This window comes from Pseudopipra pipra, chromosome 20 (assembly GCF_036250125.1).
Source record: "Pseudopipra pipra isolate bDixPip1 chromosome 20, bDixPip1.hap1, whole genome shotgun sequence".
Lineage (NCBI taxonomy): Eukaryota > Metazoa > Chordata > Aves > Passeriformes > Pipridae > Pseudopipra > Pseudopipra pipra.
Genome location: NC_087568.1, coordinates 4,955,836 through 4,969,278, shown reverse-complemented (window position 1 = coordinate 4,969,278; position 13,443 = coordinate 4,955,836). Strand labels below are relative to the sequence as shown.

General features: G+C 48.2%; 1 protein-coding gene across 2 annotated transcripts in view; it reads left to right on the top strand.

Annotated features, from left to right (window-relative positions):
* ABL1 (ABL proto-oncogene 1, non-receptor tyrosine kinase) overlaps positions 1-10,537 on the top strand; it is a 78,660-nt gene extending 68,123 nt beyond the window's left edge. For both annotated transcript variants that reach the window (XM_064676879.1, XM_064676880.1), the window contains exons 7-11: positions 854-1,038; positions 3,134-3,286; positions 3,930-4,019; positions 4,349-4,513; positions 6,831-10,537. In XM_064676879.1, the coding sequence (XP_064532949.1) occupies positions 854-1,038; positions 3,134-3,286; positions 3,930-4,019; positions 4,349-4,513; positions 6,831-8,527 (2,290 nt within the window). In that variant the 3' untranslated portion in view covers positions 8,528-10,537. The remainder of the gene's footprint in view (positions 1-853; positions 1,039-3,133; positions 3,287-3,929; positions 4,020-4,348; positions 4,514-6,830) is intronic.
* Positions 10,538-13,443: the final 2,906 nt, after the last annotated feature.

Sequence of the window (13,443 nt, the reverse complement as noted above, 5' to 3'; positions counted from 1 at the left end):
CTGGGTGAATCAATTTTTAGTTCAACGTGACCTAATCTGGAAAAGTGTTCTAACAAAACCTAACATTAGGAAAGATATACTTCTGTGCTTTACCTTTTTATCCTCCTGAAGCATTTCTGAGTGTGCAAACAGGTTTTCCTGCAAGCAGGTTTTCCCTTGCCAGGGAAGAGGCAAATGCAATATGCACATCTCCCACCTGCCAGGGTGGAGCCAGGTGAAAAAATGCAGAGGACAAGCTTAATTTTACTTATTGCCCAGTCCCTTGAAAATGTCAATACTGACAGCAGAGGCTACAACAGGTTTTCAAAGGCCAAAAGATGGTGTGAACAAGTTGTGTTGTAAAAGGTGGTACACTTGGAAGGAGGGAGGGCAGAGCTGGGAGCTAATCCTGGTGCTTGAGCAAGGACTGGAAAAGGAGTCTGGAGAATAACTGGTGTTAGTTGGGGTGACTGAAGCGTTAGAGGGGTGGGCAAAAAGTGAGGCTTTGAGACTGGGTTTCTTCAGTGCTCATCCTCAGCTATTGATAACTTGAGCACTGACATTTCTTTAAATTATTTTTATCCTGAGGGTGGCAGCTTTTATTGAAACTGAGGGGGCTTCTTGAAGCTCTCACTTCAGATTAGGGAAAAAAAAAAAAGAAACATTTGGATGACAGTCTTACAAAACCAGGATGGAAAATAACTTTCCCTCTCACATGTGTGCACGTAACTACAGAATTTCTGTTTAATACTCTGATCAAAATAATCACACAGGCCCAGGTTTCTTCGGGAACAGCAGGTTTCCTTGCTATCACTAAAAGTGAGATGGCAAAGACTTCTCATTGCCTATTTTTTGTCTTTTTTTTTTTTTTTAGGGACCTTGCTGCCAGGAACTGCCTTGTAGGGGAGAACCACTTGGTGAAGGTGGCAGACTTTGGCCTGAGCAGGTTAATGACGGGTGACACGTACACGGCCCACGCTGGAGCCAAATTCCCCATCAAGTGGACTGCCCCAGAAAGCCTGGCCTACAACAAGTTCTCCATTAAATCCGACGTCTGGGGTAAGAGTTTGCATGTACAAATTAATGCAGATTATAGTCTTCTTTTCCAGGCCTGTGAAATGAGGCCATTGTGGAACATTTCACAAGGAGGGAACACGTTCCCTGGTTGGAGCCACATTGTTCTTTGAGCTTGTCAGAGTGCAGGAACTAATCTCTGCTCAGGCAGTGTGAGAGCAGAGCACAGAGGATGCTGACCTGACTTTATATATTTGAGTTGTTGGCAAATATGAAAATAAAGGATACTGTAGGGTTTATAGAAATGTATGAAATGGGGCTGGAGGACACCAATGCTACTGCCTTGATGGAGTTATGGCACAGGACTATGAAGGGATATATTGTTATATAGCAAAAAAACTTTCTAACTACTTCAGGGAGGAAAGAATCTGGTTCATTTTATGTTCAAAAAATAATAATTATGTTTGTATCTGTCTAGCGATAGCTCCAAGTTCATCTTTCTGCATTTTAAAAGAATAATCTTTGGAGTGAGATGAGGAGAAGCAGAGGGAAAATTTGATGACAAATGGTTATTGAAGAGCCCTGAAGTGCTGGTGATAAGAGTAGGCTTAGCTAAGTGGAGCTCTGTTCTTTCAAATCTGACCACGGAAAATCTCATTGTACTTTTATCAGCCCTTCTTTGGGTTTTATATCTCTGCCATAGCTGTTGGTCAAATTCTCAGAAGTGCCCAGTGACATGAGATAGAAGTTTGTGGGACGTGGTCCCAAAAGCACTTGGAAAATGATATCCTGAACATCTTCTATATATAAACCAACAGACAGTACTGAAGCAGTGCTGAAGTTTTCTGCAATTTGGGGGAAACTGTGCAGAGAAAGGCTTTATTTTGAAGAAACTTTTAGGTAGATGGCTGATGCAAAATGTTCTCTAAAGCCCAAAACAGCCTCCCAAAGAATATGTGATTGCTGACCAAGGTGTTTCTGCTGCTTTGGGCTTGCAACTGGTGTTGGCTGTTTCTGTCTGCCACAACCTCAGGATGCTGCTGTGGTGGCTGCAGGATCCCTGTTGCATTTCAGCAGTAGATTAATCCAGGAGAAAAGATCCCACGAGTATTGGGTATCTTTAGTTAGGGTTAGTTGTAACCTTGCAAAGCAGAGTTGGGGCAGTGGACTTCAGGGTGTGATCAGAGCAAACCTGCTGTCCCTGGAGGCCACGGCTGCTGCTGGGAATGCCAGAGTTTAGATGTTTTCACCTCACTGCCTCAAGACAGCAATCAAAGAAAATTGTGCACAGAAATGTCTAATGTAAATTGCCCTTGGTGGCTTTGCCATGTAATGTGATGTGATTTCCTTACTTATGCAGAATTGTAATCGCTTTCTCTTCAGGTTAAGAACAGAATAGGGTGACTGAACTAATTACATGCAGGTTGTTGAACTGGTGTTGGGTTTATTCTGTGTGCCTGACTCCTGGGTTTAGCTGCCTGACCCTGGTGCTGACCTGCATCCCCACCAGCTCCCGAGAATTGAATGCCTCGCCTGTTCCAGGACCCTTTTTGTGCTCTCCCTTTTCCTGTTCAGCTTCTCCCTGTGACCAAAACATCTCGCCCTCACCGTGTCTTGCTAGCAACTGCTAAAACTTTCCTCTCACTGCTGCCTCCCACATTTCCCTTCAAGACCACGCTGCAGCTAAACAAGGGCACCCCAAAAACACTGAGCTATTAAAATGTGCAAGTCCTCCAGGGAGAGGTTGCAAATGAGAGGAGCTGTCACACTGAGGGAGCGACTGCAGTGCAGCAGTGAAGCGGTTTCAGCTAATCCACTGTGAAGTCTCTTAATTGTGCCTCTAATAGGACTTGAAGGATCTCAAGGCGTTCAGGTTTGAGACAACTGATACATTGAAAATTAGTCTAATTCTACCCTGTCATATCGCAGGAGACTTGTCTGTGCTGACGGAGAGGCTTGTTATGCTTCTTTAACTTTTAAGCTGCTGCTGAGCATGGGATCTGAGCCACCCAGAGCTGGTCTAAGTGTGCAGCACTGTTTAGTGACCAGTCCCACCAAACATCTTCCCAAATTTAAGGTGAAAACAAAGCTTGTTGATTTTTTTCTTCTTTTTTTCCCCCTCCCTTTTTCTCCGCTGCAGCCTTTGGTGTTCTGCTGTGGGAAATAGCAACCTACGGCATGTCCCCTTACCCTGGGATCGACCTGTCTCAAGTCTATGAGCTGTTGGAGAAAGACTATCGTATGGAGCGCCCTGAAGGCTGTCCTGAGAAAGTTTATGAGCTCATGAGAGCATGTAAGTGTTCCTCAGCCTTGCAAATGCTGCTTTTTAGCTCTGCAGGGGTACAACAAAAGTGCCGGGGTCTGGCCATGTGCAGCAAGGCACAAGAAACCCCCTGCCAGTCCCAGGGAAGGTGCAATGCTGTGTGGAAGTGTTTGGCTAAAGCTGCTTTCCCCAGAGGATGAACATGCCATGAAACCAGCTGTTCATCCCTGCTGGGAGCCCACAGGCCTCGGGGAGAGATTTGTTGTGGATCTCAATGCTTTCTTTGTCTCCTCTTTCCTGACAACTTAAAGAAAAGCTTGTGCTCAAGGATGAAGCAGGAGCTTCATTTGGCTTCTTGCAGGACTGACTGTTCCTCTTCACTGTGGCTTCTTGGTACGTGACTCAGTGCCACAGGCTTTTTTCCAGTGGTGCTCAGCACCTACTGTCACACACTAACATGGAAACCTGATTTAGGGAGTGCTGGGTGTCTGCAGCTGTCACTGAGCCAAAGTGGTTGCAGACACCCAGCACCCTGTAAATCAGATTTCTGTGTCAGTGTTTTATCTCACTCAGTGTATTAGAAGGGAAGTGTGATTTCTGGCTGCTCCTGGTGCAGAGTACTGAGTGTCTGCTGCTGGAGGGAAGTTTTGAGTGGTGGTGTGTTTTTTTTCAGGCTGGCAGTGGAGCCCTTCTGATAGACCTTCCTTTGCTGAGATCCATCAGGCCTTTGAAACTATGTTTCAGGAATCCAGCATATCAGATGGTAAGTTCCTCTTGGACCAGCAATTCCAGAGATGGGGAAAGGGCTGACTGCATCCTTAACTCTGCATGTTATTCATAGACTGTTTTCACTGAAACTCAGTCCTGGGTTGTACTACCTGGTAGTAAATGGCATAGAAAGCAGATGCATATTTGCATGTGGGTTTTTTTGGGAGCAGACATCTCATATTGAAGGGCCAAATGGCTGAATAACCTCAAGGAACTTCTGCTTTGCATTGCTCACTTTTCTTTTTGTGATATTAACTCCAGACAGTGCAGTGGTTTTTTATCTTCTGCTGATTTTAATAAATGTTTTTCTTCTGTGCGTTGCAGAGGTGGAGAAGGAATTGGGAAAGAAGGGCATGAGGAGTGTAGTGAGCAATTTCCTCCAAGCCCCAGAGTTACCAACTAAGACACGAACATCAAGGAGAGCTGCTGAAAGCAAAGATGCCAACGAGGGCTTGGAGACTGCACATGCTCGAGGCCAGGGGGAATGTGGTAGGTTTTAATTAAAGTCATTATTCCTTCAGGAAATACAGGGAAAAACAACATGCACATCTAGCTCCAGGCCTTCACGTAGGCAGAGCTGTACCTAATAACAGGTGCCATCTCTGTTGTACCAGTGCTGTGTTTCTGGGTGACAGGCTGCTGAGTTTGCTGTCCTGGGTCCAGAACTCCTTTTATTAGTTTTTGCAAAGGTAGGTTGTTAATTCTGGGACCAGATAGGCACAGCAGCTGGGAGTGTGAATCCTTAACTGGCTGAGGGACTGGTGCTATCCCTGCCGTTGCTTAGAGAAGCCCTCGGAGTTCTTTTAACTTATAATGGCTGTTACCTGGAGCTCCCTAAAGACCAGAGCCTGAGCACAGAGCTCTCTGATCATATCCTCTTCCCATTCCCTGGCAGGAGCTATCAGTGGGATCTCCCACTGCCTCTGAGTGCGGGGTAATCTGCTGTGTTCAAGCCACTTTACACTACCACACTGCATAATTTAAAGCGGGGTGATAGCTCGGGTTTTGCAAGCCCCATAAGGGAGGTTTCTTCACTTTCCATCCTACCAGATTTGTGCTTGCAGCACAGAAGAGTATTACTCTTGGCAGGTACCAAATATAATTTCAGCGAGGGACAAAGAGGTATTTACAGAATCTTCCATAAAATTAAACTTCCAATCAGTTTCTTCAAACATTTACTTGCCATTCCGAGGAAATAAAAGCGGTGGTAAAAGGGTGAACGAGTACAGGAGATTTGTATCTACCTCGTTTGAAAAATAAAAAGGTAAAATGAAATACAGTGGGGGTTTTTTTTCAGCTCCTGTTGAGGCTGCCTCTTCTGACCATTCATGTGACCTTTTTTATGTAGTGTCAGATTCATCCAGTAGTACATGTTTCAGTAGCAAATGCACATCTAGACAAAGAAGGGGGGGAAAAGGAGGGGCTTTAAAATGTTGGGAAAAGAAAGTAAAAGTGACTTAGTAATGAAGGTTATTTACCATATATAGGAAATGAAATTGCCTATTATTACAAGCTTTTGAAGTAAAATAATTTCATTTGAATACTTAAGAGTTTTGAGGGATTCAAGTGCAGCAGGAATAATACGATTTTAACATTATGCTGGGAGTCATTTCACTCTTTACTGTGAAAGAACATTTTGCACATTAAAGTTTTATTGCAGTTTCCCTTCCAATTGTCAGTGTTTCCATAGCAAGTCCAGCAGCTGGAAGCTGATCCTCAGTGCAAGCTGCTAGTTTTCTGTGGATCCTGCAACTCCACTGTGTCTATAATCAGAAAGGCCATGACCTGTGCTCTGGCTGTCCAGGTCCCCATAAGTCTTGTGGGATTGGTGTTCCTGTGAAAGTGTGCTATCTTCTCAAAGTCCACAACTATTTTATTTCAAATTCTCTCCCCTCAACCAAAATCCTACCCATAGCATGATGGTGTCCAACATGTGACTAAGAAGCATCCTTCCTTCTCCTATGACTTTGCTTCACCTCCCCTCTTACTGCCTAGTCAAGCTGTAAATGTATCTGCTGCCCTGCAGGCATTCCTCCTTTGGATCAGAATGCCTTCACAGTGCCTGGCCTGGAAATGAGCCCCTCTGTCAGTCAAACACAGAGACCTTCAGGACTCTGTATGAATTTATTATAAACCATTATTCATTTTTAAATACCTCTTGTAAGTGGAGAAAGGGTCACCCCATCACTTCCCTCCGCAGCGGCGCTGCTGAAGGAGGCTGGTGCTGCCCCTTTCCTCTGTTACTGTACAAAGCTGAGCATCTTCACCGTGGTACGACCTGAAGTGTCGTATCTTGGTCTTGATTTCTGCTCATGGAACAGTTATTTCCGTTCCCCACAAAGGGTGACATCAGGAAAATGAAGGAGAAGCCTGGGGATGGAGGTGGGTTACAGAGGTGCCTTATTAATTCAGAGGGTCAGCGATTCAAAAGACAGCAATAGCACAGGGACTAAAGCAAAGGCCTCTTTGTATTTATCTTCTTCACAGTGTGAAGTTTAGACAAGTCTCCAGATGTGAGGATGGGAATCTGAACACGAATATGTGATGTTTGTGTGATGTTCTTTCAGTGGGAAGCCTACAGGGAAAGCAGTTTGGCAGCCACCTCAGGAATGAATGGATGCAGTATCAGGGACCACGTTCAGTCCAGGCTTGAGTGTGGCTGCACTTGCTTTAGCTCTGCCCTGAAGTTGTGTCTCTTTAGAGAACCTCCACCTTTTGGAGGTGCTGCAGGTTTGCTCCTGTAAGAAAACAGATTATTCTGGCTCTTGGAGCAACGCTCAGAAAACTCTTTTCATTTTCCTTGCAGACCCTCTGGACCATGAGCCTGCTATTTCTCCCTTGCTCCCACGGAAGGAGAGGGTGGCCCTGGAGAGCAGTTTGAATGAAGATGAGCGGCTGCTTCCAAAGGACAAAAAACACAACCTCTTCAGTGCCCTGATCAAGAAGAAGAAGAAGACTGCTCCCACCCCTCCGAAACGGAGCAGTTCCTTCAGAGAGATGGACGGACACTCGGACCGCCGGGTGGGCGGGGAGGAGGAGTGCAGGGATGCTGGCAATGGGGCTTTCATTGCACCCCCCACAGACACAGCTGACCCCCCCAAGTTTCAGAACCCAAGCAATGGGGCTGGTGTCACCAACGGGGTTGTTGCTGGGAACTCTGGATTCCTGTCTCCCCATTTACGGAAGAAGTCCAGCACGATGAGCAGCAGTCGAGGGGTGGCTGGGGAGGAGGAGAGCAGTTCCAACTCCAGCAAGCGTTTCCTGAGGTCCTGCTCAGCCTCCTGTGTGCCCCATGGAGCGAAGGACACGGAGTGGAAATCCGTGACTCTGCCTCGGGATTTGCAGTCCACAGGACGCCAGTTTGATTCCTCCACTTTCGGGGGGCACAAAAGTGAAAAGCCAGCACTGCCTCGGAAGCGAGCAAACGAGGCCAAGACTGACATTGCTGTCAGGGGGACAGTGACCCCTCCTCCACGGCTGCTTAAGAAAAATGAAGAGACCACTGATGATGTGTTCAAAGACGCAGAGTCGAGCCCTGGCTCCAGCCCTCCCACCCTGACACCGAAACTTGGCCGTAGGCAACCTGCTGCCCCTCCTTCCTCCAGCGGGCTCCACAAGGACGATGGAGTCAAATCCAGTGCCTTAGGTACCACTGTGACCATGGACCAAGGTTCTGCTGCCAAACCCAACCCTGCTGGGTTCATGGGGGCCAGCAAGGCTTCCTCTGAGGAGCCACGATTGAGGAGGATCAAGCAGACCTCAGAGTCAGCAGGGAAGGACAAAGGGAAGTTATCAAAGCTGAAACCGGCCCCTCCACTCCCTCTCTCTTCGTCCTCCATCGCCAAGCCTGGGAAGGTTTCTCACAGTCCCAGCCATGAAGCAGCAGATGTGGTGTCTGGGCCGAAATCCAAACAGTTGACTCAGGTTGGAGAGGCTGCAGGCAGTGATGCTGTCAAGCCAAACCAGTCAGGGGAAGGTGTGAAAAAGCTGGGGATCCCCTCTGTACCAAAGCCACAGTCCTCTACAAAGCTGCTGCTGAGCACAGCAACCCCAGCTGCCTCTTCCTCGTCCATACCCTCTGCCCCAGGCGGGGACCAGGCGTCATCCACAGCCTTCATCCCTCTCATATCCACCAGGGTCTCGCTGCGGAAGACCCGGCAGCCCCCGGAGAGGATTGCCAGTGGCACCATCACCAAAGGGGTGGTGCTGGAAAGCACCGAGGCTCTGCGGATCGCCATCAGCAAGAACTCTGAGCAAATGGCAAGCCACAGCGCTGTCTTGGAGGCTGGCAAGAACCTCTACACCTTCTGCGTGAGCTACGTGGACTCCATTCAGCAGATGAGGAACAAATTTGCCTTTAGGGAGGCCATCAATAAGCTGGAGAACAACCTACGGGAGCTTCAGATCTGCCCGGCCACGGCCGGCAGCGGTGCCGCGGCCACCCAGGACTTTAGCAAACTTCTCAGTTCAGTGAAAGAAATCAGCGACATTGTTCAGAGGTAGCAGAAAAACTGGGTTAGAAACACACAAGTCAAATCAATCACACAATGGGCCAAAGCCAACTGGGGAGAGAGTAACGTGTGGACTGACAAAAGGACCGGGGCGTTCAGGCTGGGGCTGCGCAAAGGACGCAGACTGTGACTGGACACCCCAGCTCCAAAGGGCAGGGCTGTGTTCAGGAGGCACTTTCCACCCTCTGAACTCAGATTCCCTGTGTTTCATATAGTTGTAATCGTCTTATCTGTGGAGTTCTTGCCTTGTGGACTACAAGTCTAAATGCTGATGTCACACCATGCCTTTTTAGTGATATTTTATTGTTCTGGACAGACCATTAAGACTGAAGCCAGGCTGATGGACACTGAGATACCATCCTCCTCAGGAGGACTTTGTACTGCATTTTTGTCCCCTCTCTCTGCCCCCCTGTACAGAAGGAGGAGTGTTTGGATAGCAATATACCCACTGTGTTTCTTGGGAGAGCTGCAACACGTGGCCCTGGCCCGAGTCTGACATTTACCTGACATGAATGCAACAGATTTGGCGCTTGGGAGGGCAGGGGGAAAAATAATCAGTGTAAATTTTTTTTGAATGACAGAATGCTACAAGTGATGATTGCCCAAATTCTTCCTGTGATTTCACCAGCTGCCCTTTGTTTCTGTGATTCTCAGTGTTGTTGAGCTCAAATGAGTTGTTGGGTTCCAGTGTTGGAAGCAGCACCTGCGGATCTCCCTCGGTAGCAAAACAGGAGTGGGGAAGGTCTGGAGGAGGCTGTGCTATCACAGTCTCGTGATATCTGACATTATTTGGGCTGGTGTTTGGGGTGAGGGGTTGCAGAGCCCAGGGAGCTGATGCTGAGCAAGGCATTGCTCCCTGAAAGCCAGAGGGTGGCAGTGAGGGGGGATGGCTTGGGATGAGCTCTGAGACACCACTGTGCCTCCAGCAGCCCTTCTGGCTGAGCCTGCACATTGCAGTGGGTGAGAACTGCTGTGCCTCCAGTTGAATTTCCAGTTTTTTGTTCTGTGAGCAGAGACGGGGCCTGGCCTCTGCCCTCCTGTGCTTTGAGGGGCTGTGGTGCCTGCCTTTCCGTGCCAGTGGAGCTCCCCGGGGAGAGCTCCAACGCCAGTACTCTGGGGTAAAACCATCAGTACCTTCATGGTGGTGTGGTTCCATCCAGCATCAAACAAGGATCTGTGAAGACTGCAGACACTTCCCTTGGGTGCATCTCCCAAGGAAACTGCCACAAAATGCTGCCAGCAGGACTCCTGGCCTTCCTTTCCAAGGTCCTGTGACCTTCCCAACTAATGCAGCATGGCTGGGAACTAACTGTGACTTGTGACCATAGTGAAAGAACAAGGTTTAGGGCTATTAACAGTGCAATTTAACTCCTCTTAACAGTTCCAAACATGAGAAAAACACATTTTTCATGTCCTGTTCCTCTGTAACTCTTGTGATCCCTCTTGTGTATCTTAAACACTAATTGCCTTCAATTGTATTTTATGCTGTTCTCTTGGGAACTGTTTGTTTTGTATATGATTTCTAGTAGTTCACTCGTGTGTGTTCACACCACTTCTCGCCCTCACAAACAGCCATGACTTAACACGTGACAAATGTTCAAAAGAAAATACACACTTCTGCCACAGGCTGCCTTTAAAAATGTAAGAAAAGAGAAAAAAAAAAAAAACCAACCCTTGGACTGTCTCTTTCCTGGAGGTACTGTTTTTACTTTGATAACATATTGTGCCACTATATTATACATTTGTATCTTGTTATTACACACTTTTGTAGACTTGTCTTTTTTACAGTGTGTAAATAGCTCTGTCCTTCATCTCTGTGATACTTAAGGGGGTCGTTTCCCCTTTAATTTAGTCCAGTACAGATTGTTTCTGTACACGACTTTCAATTCTTCCTCCTCTCTTTCTCTACTATTCTTCTCTTTTTTTTTTTTTTTTTTGATTTATTTTTTATTCCAGTCTCTCTTGTGTAGTGTATTTAAAAATAAATCAATGTTGAGGAAAACCTGTGTTTGTCTGTTAGCAAAGCTTTTCCAACTCAGTTACCTCCCCTTAGATTCAGCATCTGAAAACAGGGGTTCCCTGTTTGGGGGGTTCACTGTGGCCCTTTGGCACAGAGGGATTTGTGGAGCCAGGCAGCAGCCCCTTTCCATGTTCTTTTGATCTGGCTCTGGGAAGTCAGGAGAGAAAAGAGATGCACAGAATAAAGACTGTGTCATCACCTCTTTTGAATCAAAGACTTCACTGTTGTCTTCAAAGATTTAAATCAGAGATTTGACTAGACTTTTCTTCCTGTTAATGGTTTGTAATCTGTAATTCAGCTGCTCTTGTGGTTCCCTCCTCCTCTGCTATGAAATGACCCATGAGTTTCTCTCCTTATACAGTTCCCTCCTTCGTTTTTGGTTGCCCATTTTTATCTTCAGCCTTTCCAGCAAATCTGGAGGGTTCCAAGTGGGAGTGTGACCAAGATCCTGGCAAGGTCAGTGTCCAGGCTGCTCTTCAAAGACTTGCATGTGGTGAATAGCTGTGGGCTGAGGGAAGATGAAGAAGCTTAACCTGCCCCTAAATACCACCACTCCTGGTGATCTTCATCTGCCCTGGCTTAGGGACCAGTCCATGGTGTCGTGGGAAGGCAGAGGCTGGGTTACCTGGCTGGGGAAAGCCCGGGGATCTGTGGTGTTGGGAGTGAAAGAGAGGGGATTAAAGGCTAAATTTAGCTGAATACAGTAGGAGTTGATTTAACAGATCGATGCATTTAACAGTTTGATTGCTCCAATTTTCAAGGCTATTGAGCTTGAAAGTGAGAGTGCTCTGGGGGAAAAATAGCTGTGTTTGTGGTTTTGTTTTGGTTTTCCTGTCTTTGAAATTACAATGTTCGCTCTTTTAAGTTTTAAAGGAAAACTTGTCATCTTGCCTTTTGTTGAGAAGTTGCTTGTCACGAGATATAAAATGTGGTCAGTGTTTTAGGCTCTTTTCTCTTAAAAATCCCACATTATTACAGACAGGCTGGTGTGGCAGCCTGGCTTGTGGAGGTGCTGCTGGGCCAGCAGTGCTTTCAGGTGTGTGGGAGTGCTGCCTGTCCCCCAGGATGGTCAGGGACAACCCACAGCCTCTCCCTTGGTTGACATTCATCCTTCCACAATTGGAAAGAGAGGAAAACACACCTAAGCACAGTGTCACCTCTGAGGAGAGGGATCCTGACATCACCTGTGCATCTAAGAGTGGGCTGGCAGCAGAGCACAGGATGCTCCCGGTCCAAGGCTGAGTCGGGGCCTGGGTGGGCTGCTGGGAATGATGCTCCTGAGTCAATCCATGGTCAGTCCTGATGCCTGGGCAGTGCTGGTGCCCCTAAAGCTGTGGATGAGGGACAGCCCTGCGAGTCATTCCCATGTAGAGACTGGGCTCAGAGCTGTCCTCCCTGGCAGTGCTGCCCGGTGGCTGTTGAACGGTAGGTCCAGCTCAGCAGAAAGTTGACCTGCAAGCCAGTCCATGCTGAACATTTTCTTAGCAATTGCCCCCGTGTTGAGGGTTCTGTGCTTGTCCTGCCATCCATTCTGCTGATAAAGGTCCCACCAGTGCTCGGGAGCCACAGCACTGCATGACCCAGTTATGATACACGAGCCTCTTCATGAGTCCCTTGGATGTGATTAAATTGGGCTCTTTCTCTGCAGAGGATCCCCTGGGCTTCTGAAATTTGCTGTTCCTGTTGTGTGTGTTGTAGTGCTGCAGGTCTGCTCGGGGTGGAGGAAAGGTGAGGAGCAGCCTGTGGGAATGGAGCTGATGGGCAGAGATGGGGCTGGGACAGGGACAAGGGTTGTGCCTGGGCAGGGGAGGATAAGGGGATGTTTTATAGGGGGTCCCAGCAGTGATGATGTTGGCAGCAGTTGTCTGCATCAGCCTTTGCTGCCTGGGCCCACTGGCTGTGTGTAGAAGAATCCAGTGCCAGTTTGGTGCCATCCCTGTGTGGGTTGTCTGGCACAGCAGACAGTGGTGCCAGAGCTCCAGGAATGTCCTGCCTTGTCCACGCTCCTCTCTGCCACCGGTGTGGCCGTTCCACAGTGGATCCAGCTCCTTACAGTTTGTTGTGCAGGTGAGTTCCAAGGACTCCAGCTCACAAAGGTGTTGGGGGTCTCGGTGTCCCCTCAGGAGCTGCTCCACAAAGGGCCAGGGAAGGGAGGATTTGGGAAGAGTTGGATGGGAGACACCACATCCAGTGTGCAGGGACAGGCTTTCCAGCCTCCTGGGGATCGTTCTTTGCATGTTCCCCCCTCCTTCCTCCCAGACACACCCCCAGACTCCAGGCAGTTATTTTCCATTCACTTTTACCTCCCCTCTCCCTGCAGTGTTAATCACCAAGGAGCAATAATGAAGAGCCTGGAATGCTGTCTCTTCCCAAGCACACCAGCCACCCTAAGGTGTGTGCCAAGGTGAGCTCCAGGGGTGCCACAGCCCCTCACCTGCCCCATATCTCAGCCTGATGGGAGCCCCTTTCCTGCCAGAGGGTGAGGAGGGGCATGGCATCACCCCTGTGGCACCAAGCTGGCCATCAAGGAGCCCTGGGGTGCAGGGGCTGAGCCAAGCTCTGTCCCACCTGCCAGGTAAGTGCTTCACTTTTCAGTGAGTTCTACAGAGGTTATTGGACATCAATCAGCCTCGTTATACGTGTGCTTTTATCGTGCTGCTCTGAGCCTGTTCCTCTCCTGCTCTTGAGAGCAGTAGCTCAGGCATCCCTGTGGCCACAGCATTGCCCAGCAGTTTTCCTTTCCCTTTCCACAGCAGCCAATGCCACTTTTCCCTGCAATGATCCATCACAGCAAAGCCAGGGATTTACCAGCCCTCACTAACCCAGAGTTGCTCCAAAACTCTTTCCCCTTCCTCCCTCCCCATCCCTCCCCCGACTCCAGTGCAGGG